Source organism: Vulpes vulpes, chromosome 11 (assembly GCF_048418805.1).
Source record: "Vulpes vulpes isolate BD-2025 chromosome 11, VulVul3, whole genome shotgun sequence".
Classification (NCBI taxonomy): Eukaryota; Metazoa; Chordata; class Mammalia; order Carnivora; family Canidae; genus Vulpes; species Vulpes vulpes.
The window spans coordinates 44,124,481-44,136,368 of record NC_132790.1 but is presented as its reverse complement, the minus strand read 5'-3'; the positions used below and the strand labels follow the sequence as shown (position 1 = coordinate 44,136,368).

General features: G+C 39.9%; 1 protein-coding gene across 3 annotated transcripts in view; it reads left to right on the top strand.

Moving 5' to 3' along the window:
• The first annotated feature begins 551 nt into the window (after positions 1 to 551).
• The window catches only part of SESN3 (sestrin 3), a 70,018-nt gene continuing 58,681 nt past the window's right edge, over positions 552 to 11,888 (top strand). The window contains exons 1-2 of one of the 3 annotated variants that reach the window (XM_072726216.1): positions 552 to 947; positions 1,170 to 1,283. In XM_072726216.1, the coding sequence (XP_072582317.1) occupies positions 870 to 947; positions 1,170 to 1,283 (192 nt within the window). In that variant the 5' untranslated portion in view covers positions 552 to 869. The remainder of the gene's footprint in view (positions 948 to 1,169; positions 1,284 to 11,888) is intronic. The other 2 variants (XM_072726217.1, XM_072726218.1) reach the window with 2 other exon arrangements.

The window sequence follows — 11,888 nt, the reverse complement described above, 5'->3', positions numbered from 1 at the left end:
AAGCTAAGATTCTGGCCGAGAGGAAGCTTAATCACTGCCCTGACACTGTGGACGTCCCCAACCCTTCTCAAGAAACCAGGAAATATTTAGCTCAGTTTTAGACTCTCTAGCCAGGCTCGAGCGCCCAGCTTTTTATCTCTCACTGTCCTTACCATTTTTTTGCAGGGACCTAGGGAAGGGGGCGTGGCTCGTCTCCGGGGCGGGGCGGGGCTTCCGGCGGCTATTTGCATACGACACACCCTCTCCGTCCCATTGGCGGAGCCGCTCCAACTGTAATCCCTTCCACCCCGCTACCTAACTCACCCGCCATCTCGCTCCAGTGCCGAGCCTCGGAGACAAACTTAACTTGCCCAGAGATTCAAGGCGTCCTCGGCCTCTGTGATTGGCCGGCGCCGCTCCCAGCGGGCTCTGGCTGCTCATTGGCTGCGGGCGGGCGGCGCGGGGGCGTGGCCGGGGCCGTCCGCCGGCGGGAGGGGGCGGTCCCGGAGCGTGGAGGTGGTGAAGGTGGCGGGGAGGCGGGGGCGGGGCCGCACTGAGGCGCTGCGGCGGCGGCGGAGGCGGCGGCGGCAGCGGTGGCGGCTGCTCGGCCTAGGCTGGCGGGGGCGGGGGTCTGAGGATGGGGGCGGGAGGAACAACGGGCCGGTGAGGAGCAGCCGCCGCCGCGGTGGTCGCCTGAGGCAGCGCCGCGCACGCTCCGGCCGTCGCCTCCCGCAGCCCGCCATCCCGCCCGGGGGAGGCGGAGGCTGAAGCGCGGCGGGCGGCAGGCGGCAGGGGACCGTCCGGACCCGCAGCGGCGCGGGCGGCCGCAGCGAGCGCGGCCCCGGCCCCGGCCCCGCCGTCCGCCTCGGCCCTCGGCGCCCGCAGCCACCATGCACCGGGGCGGCAGCAGCCCGTCGGCCGCCGCCAACTACCTGCTCTGTACCAACTGCCGGAAAGTGCTGCGGAAGGTACGCGCTCGGCCGGGGGTGCAGCCCGGGGGGCGCTGCCGGCCGGCGGGGCTCGGGCGGCTCGGCCCCCGGGCGCGCGTGGGGCGAGGCTGGAGGGGGACCCCGGGAAGGGGGGCGTGGGCGGGGGTGGAGGTGGGCACTGCTGCCTTTCTGTCTCCGCGGGGACAGATGCTGGTCCCGAGGGCTTGGGGATTTTTTTTTTTCCGCATTTCTTTTTTGCAGCCAGGAGTCTGTTTCTGGGCTCCCCTCCGTGCCCTGCGCCGGCCTGGCCCCCGGGCGGAGGGCGGGCGGGCGGCCGGCACCGGCGCGATCCTCCTCCCGGAGCCGCGGATGGAGGTCGGTGTGCAGCCCGAACAGCCTGCTCTGCTCGGATCTGCAGGAACCTGGCTCCCTCTCGGAGGCGGCTAACTGTCGGGGGCGGGGGGGTCGTTCGGTCGCTTCTGCCTTCCCCGCGCTCGCCCTTAACGCCGTTTGCCTTCCTCTGACGGTAGTCCTGTGTCTGTAGTGCAGTCTTGGACGGAGCTGGGGAAGCAGCTTGAACTTTATGCCCGTGGGAAGTGCTGATGGACCTTACATGCTGCTGGGGCTCGGGGGACCTGGAGACTCGAGGTGGTCGAGGGTTATCACTCCTTAGTGCTCCCCCTCCCCCGCCCGTGTAGACCCGGAGAACTCAGAGGTGCAGTCAGCGTACTGCTTCCCAGACTGACTGATGGAAAGTTTACTCCAGGATTCTTCAGCTTACTTGGCTTAATCACTCCGTTAAGGGGTGGGGGAGGGGAAGGAAAAGAGGTCGCTTTAGACAGAGGGAAGCTTTTTCATCAGACTTGAACAGCCTCCGCTTGGTAATGCTATGATCAGTTTTTTTTTCCCCCAAACTCGATTTTTACATTTCATTAAGTGGAAGCAGTCGTTGAGATGCCCCTGTTTGTCCAGTACCAATGAATTAAAATTGCTGAGCTGTGCAAATGCATCGGGACTGAAAGACTGAGATGAATACGGTACCGTTTTTAGTCAATTTCTCTAAATACAGTTCTATTGGAATTGTTCTTTATATATTAAAAGTAGAAAGAAATCATGTAAGTAAGCAAGCTCAAATATTTGCGCTCTTTGTCCAAAAACTGTTTTTCTTCCTCTGTGGGTCAGGCCAAGTGCCAATCAAAGTTGTTTTTCAAGCCTCTTTTTCCCTGCAGTAGGGCTGCTGCTTTTCCCCCCCACTATTTTATTTGAGAGCGTGAAGAAAGCAAAGGAATTGCAGATTTGAAGTTAATCGAACAGTTAAATATGCCTTAAATTGTGTTTATTGGACATGTTTCTCTTGAAACCGATTTTTATTAAATGTGCATGTTGAGTATGTGCAGTTATTTTTTTCCATAAACTCGGATCAAATTACAGTTGATACTTGCTCAGCTCATTGTAGGGCAGTTTGTGAGAAATGTAATGGATCAGAAACACAGATCTGCTTAGTTGAATGTTAACTCTTTCACTTCAGGGTCAGATGTCATCCAAACCGAGCTTTAAATATATATATATATATATATATATATATATATATATATATATATATACACACACACACACACACACACAATAATTATTATTTCCTAACTTCAAATGTGGTAAGTTATGTCTTTAAGATGAAAAAAAGATGTTGCTTGAGACACGTTTGATTAAACTCAAGCCTGGTTAAAATAACAGCTAGGGAGGTTTTTTTTGGCGGGGGGAGGGGTTGTTTTGGTTTACTGAATAAGAAACAAAAGAACTATTGACTTTGGCTTCTTTTTTTTAAAGACTGTCAATTTGGTAAGCTAATGAAATGTTTGGAGGTGATATTAGGCTTCACAAAATCTAGTTTTTCTTTAAAGAGAATCATGGCTATGGATCCATCACATTTTGCTGGCGTTCTTTGTAGCTTTCTCTTAGCTCTTGGGAAACTATTTCTATTTACCTAGAAAGAACATCCTCACTTCTAGTCATTCTTAAAAGAAAAAGGTGTATGGGAAATGGACATTCACCATTTTCATATTTTGTGATTGCTATGTACCTTTGCCAATATACCAGTTTTTAGTAACTCCAAGATGTTTAATATTGATTCATGCAGTAGCATGAAATAACTTTAGATGGAAATGGGATTGTTTGAGCCAGTTCTGACATGACTTGGTCACATCTGTAGCTTTTAAAGGGTGCTCTTCTTAAGTTCTCTTAAAAGATATCAAGTGTTTAGCATTTTAAATTCATCATTCTAAAAATAGCATGTAAGAATTTATTTCTAATAAAGGTGGTTTATTTTTGATAGAAAGTATAGAACTTGGAAATTCATCTCCAACTCTGAAAATGTGATTCTTTGAATTTATCTTATATTTTCTTCTTAATAAAGTGTTCAGTAATAACCAAGTGAGTCATAGCATTTTGAATTTTAGTTCAATGTAGTTCATAAGGAAGAATGAAACTCATGCACACTCAGTGTGAATTACTCTCGCTGTAACAATCCTCATTAATGATGGGGGAAAGAATCACCTTTTATGGGGCAGGGAACCTTTTTCTTTAAGTAGCTTAATTTGTTGCAGTGTGTTGAATTTGGGGGGAACTTCAAAAGGAACTGGCTTCATCTCCAAATGGAATAGCTTGGTTTAGCCCAATGTCTGAAAATTGAGTTATATATTATATGAGAGTCACATTTATTATTAGAAGGGCCTTTGCAACTTTGATGCAGCGTCTTCTAAAATAGAAAGATTTCCTAAAATATTGAATATCCCTAGTTTGGTATCCTAGGTTAGAAAAGGAATATTTCCCATATGGGGAAACAAATGAACAAGCAAACAAAAACTATCCTCACATATATAACTCCTGTTAGGTCTAACTTGTTCTGTTATCAATGAAGTAAGTCAATAAAGTTTTTAATAAAAGAGGAAATGTTTCCACTTACTTTGGAAAAGTGAGTGAGTTTTGAATTAAGATACATTTTACTTGAAGAAATTCCAGGGACAACTAGGTAAATTTCAAAGTGGAGTACCAAACTGCATTAAGAAAGGTAGGTAACTGTCAGTGCTCATCTCCTGATGAATAAAAGGGGGCATATTGCAATGTTCTTTGAATATGGAGAAGCCAGTGCTACTGAAGTGAATAAAACTGCACTGTAAGTTAGGACATTTAACACTTAAAAATTCTTAATGTGTTTAGGTAGTTCTAGTGATAGATCTTTGTTGGTTATTGCATCTTTCCACTTTGTGTATATAATCACTTATTTTGGCAACTTCTGATGGGTTTTTAAGTGAAAAGACTGCGAGTATAAAATGGGAAATATTAAATGAGCCTCATTTTTATAATTGAAATTGTCAGTTGCAATTTTATAAGTTTCGACCAATGGAAGGTGGTGGCTTTGACTGATATTGTAGCTATATGCTTGGTTAATCAGGTTTCTTATATATATCTTTTTGATTGTCAAAGCCAGTTTTTCACTTATTTAAGTGAACTAGGCAGAGACCAAGCAATGAATTTATGATAGCAAACCATTATGCAGAGGGAGCCCTAAAATGTTTCAGTGTTCAAAATGCAAGAGTTGGATTGTATTTTTAAGTACATTTAAAATTGTTCTTAAGTTATAACTTAAAAATACAGCTACCTAAAAATGTTTTGCCAAATTTTAACAAATTGTTTTAAAACTTATCTTTTATTATAAGATTATGAATAGCGCAGGTCTTGAATTAAAAACTTGTTCTGCTACCTTTGTATATGTATTTGAACTTTTTGATTAATATGATAATGATAAGAGAGATAGTCATTGATTTTGATTATGAAGGCTTTGACCTTCAAAAAAAAATCCTTCCCCCACATATCTACTCAAGTTACATTTCTACTGTTATATTTTTACTTGTTGACAAGCTTATTAACAGTAATTGTTACTTTGTAGCTAAAACACATTAGAAATCATTGTTTTGTATATTTATATGTTGCATAATTTGGGTGCAATTAAAATTTCATTTGTCAAAAAGATTCTGCTGTGACTCCCACTTTCCTACCACCAAATAAGTAAACTGCTAAAACATAACTGCTAATGTAGTGATGCTGGAAGCCACCAGGTGTGCCCATGGTCTCTGATAGGTCTTTTACAGGTCTCTAGTAGGTCTTTTAATTTGGAGCAAATTAGTTACTTTCTTTGAAGCCTAGTTTTCTCTGTAAAATGTAGATAAATTCTATTTGACTTAGAGGTTGCTGCATACATCTAGAGAGGTAATGTGAGTTAAACTCCTTTGTAAACCATAAAGTATAACTACAAATGTAAAGAAAACGTAAGCCTGTTTATTTTCCCAGAATACCTTAGTTCTTTGTGAGTTGTAGCAATATATTCTTTTTTTTTTTTTAATTTTTATTTATTTATGGTAGTCACACAGAGAGAGAGAGAGAGAGAGGGAGAGAGGCAGAGACACAGGCAGAGGGAGAAGCAGGCTCCATGCACCGGGAGCCTGACGTGGGATTCGATCCCGGGTCTCCAGGATCGCGCCCTGGGCCAAAGGCAGGCGCCAAACCGCTGCGCCACCCAGGGATCCCTGTAGCAATATATTCTAATACATATTGAGTAATTTGGTTAGTCTCCTGCCCTTTTTAGTTATTGGCTGTAAATGAGAGGTAAAGATATTATGCTTTGGTTAGAATAAACATACTGATTTTTGATTTGCATATTTCTACTTATACCTATTCCTCCCCCTCTTACATAGTAATCTAGTACATTGTTTTCATTTTTTCCCAATAATTAAATAAAATGAAACTGTCTTATTGACACTTTAGCAGATGAAGGAAATTAGTATTTAGTTTGAAAAGACTAAGAGTCAGAATTGATTATACTTAATAGAAGTTGGGCAAAGAATTAATAATTGTAATTTAGGAGAAAAGTTTTAGGAGTAAAAGTGTCTTAATCTTTTCTCCCTATCTCTATCCCTTCTATCCTTTTTGAAAGTTTTGGGTTATGACTTAAGTTTGTCTAGACTTTTACAATTTTTAGAGTGCCTTCACATTGTCTCAGTTGATTCTTACAAACAAAATTTTAAGCGCCTTGATCTCTGTTATACAACTAGTAAAAAAGTTCATTTAATTCTTAGAATTGCCTTTATAATAAAATGATATTCTAAGGGTCCCCTGCAGTACTGAAGCTGCCAGGAAATAGCCTCACATCCAGCTTTAGATTCCCAAAACTCTCCATCTGACCATTCTTTCTCTTACTAGCAACGATAGTTGTCAGTGGTTCCTCAATTTTCAGGGTTTCTTGTCTCATTTTTTAGCAAACGTTTATCAAAATCAGACCTCAATAAAAGATCCATTGAAAGTGCATGCTAGATAATAGATTTTAATATAATAGGGTATAGAAAGTTAAGTTTCCTGATAGGGTTTCAGATTCACATTGTAACTAACCATTAGGAAGCTCTACTTGTGGACTTTTGGTGTGCTATCAAAGAATATTCACAATTGGGGATCCCTGGGTGGCGCAGCGGTTTGGCGTCTGCCTTTGGCCCAGGGCGCGATCCTGGAGACCCGGGATCGAATCCCACGTTGGGCTCCTGGTGCATGGAGCCTGCTTCTCCCTCTGCCTGTGTCTCTGCCTCTCCCTCTCTCTGACTATCATAAACAAATAAAAAAAAATTAAAAAAAAATATTCACAATTAACTCTTTCATTTCCCAACTTCTTATGTGTATGAGGCCAGATTTTCCTTACATAATTCAGTCAAAACATCATAACAGATTGAATACAGAATCAGATATGAAATTCAGCTGTCTTCTGTTAAACAGACACTAAAGAGATTTGCAAAAACCTAAATGTCACTGCTCACTTTTTTTTTGTTTTGGAAAATAAAGTTATTTTCATAAAAATATGTGCCTTCTGTTAACATGGAATGGATTTATTATTTTAAGTAATTTAACATTTTCTCAGTTTTAATTCCTAATACAGTAAATATTGAGTTATAGCCTGTATGTAAACAAAAGGTCTTCTGGTTCCTCCATAATTTTTAATTTAAGAGCTTGAGGGAGTTCTAAGACCGTTGAAAATAGCTAAGCCAGAGTTCATGTAAATGTACGGTACATGTAAATATAATTCCCAGGAGTCCATGTGGAAAATAAAAGGCTAAATACCACTGACAGAAAATGTAGATAAGGCCAAGCCAGACAACTCTATTTTGTGTGAGGATCACACAAAAAAGTAGCCAGGTGAGCCTTTTTTCTTGAAAGCTGAGACATGTGGGAGAAGCAACAGAAGAAGAAGAGACCAGAAAGAATCAGAGAAGTGTCAATGTAGATTGCTGATAACAAGCATTGTTAGAATAAAGAAAAGCACCACTGTAGAGAGGAATTAGGACCGCTCTGAATGTGGGAGTCCCTAGATTCTGCAATCCTCAAAGACAGGGTTTTTTATATTTTATGTGGAGGGGATGTAGTTACCCTGTCCATACAAGCTATGACACACAACAACTACCTGCAGTTCCTGAAGTCATGGGGATAAGGATCTATTTATTTGATTAGATCTAGTGAGACCTATAAATGACTACCAGTTTCTAGACTGTCCCTAAGATATCACTGTGGTCAGGGCAGGGATGGGGGAGGAGGTGGGATTCACCATATAAAGGTAAATATATGGCAAAGTCAAAATGTTTAGTGATGCATCCCACACAGCCTTAAATGTGTAAGTATGTGTGGTATAAACTATTTAAAAGTATATATCCTATACCATCTAAACTTACAGTTAACATGTAGAAATCCTATTTGTCTTTCAAAAATCTTCTTCAAGACTTGTGACATCTCAAAAGCACTTCCTAATCTTTAAACTGTTGTCCTTTTTGTCTTCTCAGGACTTCTGTTCTGCCCAAAAATATACTGCAGTTTTCACACTTAGCAGGTTAAATTATAATTAACAATTATTTACATCTGTCTTTCCCCTACTAGGTTTTCTCTTATTTGGGATCTGGTTAATAGTTTATTTTTAGCAAAATTAGAATTCTGATTTAAAAATCTATCACTCATAGATATTGGCAATATACTTATATTGGGTAGAATGTAATCTGATATAATGAGAACTACTCTCATTTTCCAAAACATGTTTGATATTTGTCTGATATGCCTTTACGGTCATATTTTGTTCTCTAGAACAACCACTTTGAGAAGTTCAGTGGCAAAGATGATTTTTATCATCTTTGTGGCCATGGGAATGTTTCAGTGAAAAATCCTACTTTTTGGAGGAAGTTCTAGTAGGGAGGAAGAATGTCAGTTCATTAAGAGGGTCAAGACACAGGCCTTAGCTATTGGTCCTTCTCTGAAATGCAAAATGGCCACTGCTTTGCTATGGATGCATGTTGTACCTTCTGGAATGTGCTAATGTTCTGTAAGGGATGGCAGTTTGGGAGTACTAAGGACAGACCTTCAAACTTCGAAGATTCTCTGTAGGCCACCTCCTAAAGTTCTTTCACATATTATTTTGGCTAAGGCTTTCCTTCTTCTACTTCCCCCAAGTCCTTTATTTTGGAAATCTCCCAAGCCAGCTGTGATCCTGGTGGCCAGCAGGCACTCCCTTGGTAACTGAACCAGAGAATTATTCCTGGGCCTAGACTGCCCCTTAGTTAGCTTTTACTTTTTTAGATCCACCCAGAAGTGAGTCACTTAATGGTCCATGGGTTAAGATATTGATTGCCCCCCTGAGGGACACATGAGTATTATGGGATATTTAATGGTGGGTTGGAATAAGTTTGCCTTTTCTTGCTCAAAGCTTCTAATAACTAGTAACAGGCATTTTGCCTTTCATTTCGTGAAGAATGTACTGAACATAGCATATATGAGTAAGTATGACCAAGTATAAAAATGGCTGATTTAGGGCCGTATTATTTCTTGCACCAGAGATTTCTTAAAGTATATACATTGGAGTGAGACTTATTTTTTTCTATTAATTAACAGCTGCTTGTAATGGAGGTACATATTCTCATTTCTAAAACATTTTATCTTTACATCTTCTATTGCAAAGATGAAACTAGTCACTTGAAGAAATGAAATCTCTCTTACCAGTTATAGATTGAATATTGAGAAGGCTGAAATTAACCTCAAGGCTAACTAAAGCTGGATTTCATGGAAGATTATTGTAATTATCTGAGATCATAACTCTTGGTTTGGAAGTGCATTTTATAACGTCAGTAATGATACTAGTTTCTTTTGAATACCACCTATGTACCATAGACTGCTAAATATTTAAACCCTGCATATGTATCATATTTAATCATCACAGTGAACCTATAAAGGATTGTTACTCACATTTTATGGATGAAGCAATTAGAGTTCAGAGAGCTTTAGTTACTTGATTAAGGTCATAGTACCAAGAGGTGGCAGATTCAGGATTTGAAACCAGGTCTAACTCCAAAGCCTGGCTCCTTATACAGATATAAACACTGCATTTTCTAACATTCCGTGTTTTCTATATGAGAACAACTTTTACAAAATATGAAATTAATGAAACTTAATAGGACTTGATTACTCAAGAGATTAATAAGAGATTTCAAATTCAGATATTTTCTACTACTTTATTTTTACATTAGAAATGCAAATTTCTTTAAATGATTAAATCAATTGAGAAACAAATTGAGGTTCTCATTGACAGTTTTGACCTATCTAATTAGCTCTTTTATCTATGTCTGTTGTTAATTATACAATCATTCTTCCTAATCCCAGGATGTGTTTTTTTCCCCTATTTTTCCAGCACTTTATCCTATTTCTTTTTGCCAACCAGTCATTCATTAGTTCAGTAATGTTGATTTATTCAATACTGCCAACATATCTGACAGAAGACATTGTCTGGTAACATTTTGAATTTAAGTGTTTTGTTTCTTGAATAAGGACTTCTAAGAAATGTTCTCAGTTTTTAGTAATATTTTGCAGTAGGAAAGAGTTATTCGTGAAGATAAGAAATAACATGAATGCTCATTTCCACCATTCATTTTGGCTCTCTACAGTAAGGTGACAATGATACTAAAGGGAAGCACAAATCCCCTGGGAATGGTGTCCTGCAACTGGCCTCCCCCATCTACATTTTGTATGCTGTGTCTACAGAAGGTTTACAGAGGAGTTTCCAGTTTACAAAGGGTTTATGTTGAGGAGAGGAGTTTGTGGGAAGATGTGGTTCACTAAAGGCACCTCAGCCCTAAACCCTTAATATTAAGATTCTTTTATATAAACCTTTTTGTATAATATATTAATTGAAATTGGTGACTTCCCAGGTAGGGTGCAGAATATCTGTCTGTGTTAGTTTTATTTTTTAATGGAATATTACCTATATAGTTAATAATCTTGTAAGCTATTGTTTTATATCAGGTAGCTATTAAGATAACCACAAGGCCTAGGTTTTAATATTATTTAGGCAACACACATTGTTGAACACCTGAGATTAGCATGAATTCGTAGGTGTTCATTTATGCAAGAGACCTACTTCGTATTTAGTGCCCTTAAAAATGAGGAAAAATGGGCAACCCGGGTGGCCCAGTGGTTTAGCGCCGCCTTCAGCCCAGGGTGTGATCCTGGAGACCCGCGATCAAGTCCCACGTTGGGCTTCCTGCATGGAGCCTGCTTCTCCCTCTGCCTGTGTCTCTGCCTCTCTCTCTTTCTCTCATGAATAAATAAATAAAAATCTTTAAAAAAAATGAGGAAAAATATATGTTTAGACAAACAATGTAGAAACAATTCTCGTTTGCTAAAAATATATACATTGCCATTTTATGCTTATTCTTTATCTCAACGTTACTACCCTTTCGTGGTCTTCATACTCTTTTTTTTTTTTTTTTAAAGATTTTATTTATTTGACAGAGAGAGGGCACAAGCACAAGTAGGCAGAGTGACAGGCAGAGGAAGAAGCAGGCTCCCCACTGAGCAGGAAGCCTGATGTGGGGCTCTGTCCCAGGACCCTGGGATCATGACCTGAGCTGAAGGCAGACACTTACCCAACTGAGCCACCAAGTGCCCCGGCCTTCATACTCTTAAACAGACAAGAAATATAAAGGCTGTTAACATTTGTAAGCCACTCACATACCATATGAATATCTGTCATTCATTCATTTATTCATTCAGGAAACCTCAAATGCTGATCTGATGTAGATGATAGTACAAGGAATTTGGCATCAGAGGCCTAGATTAGGTGATCTTTCTGAATTGTATCTGCTCATTACTAACATAGATAGTAACAGTACCCATTAAAAAATACATTTCTATATCATGCTAACTATACTTTCATTGGTGTACAAAATTAATCAAAAGCCGACTACTAATAATGCATTTGTAAAAACATCTAATTAGAATGACCTATTTAGTCCCTGGATAGATAACATAATTTGGATGGATCTAAAGTAAAACTTTTTAAAAACTTTGTAGATACTAAATATACTTGAAAGTGCATTAGTCAGGTCATTAAACACTTATAAACACAGAGTGCTTTTTTTACTTCTTTTGAAGTAATACCTTGTCACACCTTGTTTGATTTTAGAAACATTATGTATCACATAGCCTTACATTTACATTTTGAGAATTTTGCAAAACCTAATTTATATAAATGGTTTGGATTGATACACCATAATGCAAAACTAGTTACTCAAGAGTCTGAATGTATTTTGTGTGCTGATTAGAGTCCTCATGTTAGGATTTCAGAGCTCTGTCATTCATATTATCTTTGAGGTCTTGAGTGAGGAGACTATATGATAGTTCTATAGACATTTCATTTGACTACAGATAGGCAATGCAACAAGCATAGTACTTTTTCTATAGTAAATTTTAAAGTGTTGAACTCATTGTCATATTCTATTAAAGTCCTAACTACTTTCCTTCATTTAACATTAACATAGTGACACTCAAGAACTGTGTCATATGGTAAGGAAAACAAACACATACTCCAGAGCTGACAAGGGTGGTACCCAAATGCGGAAATGTATGAAC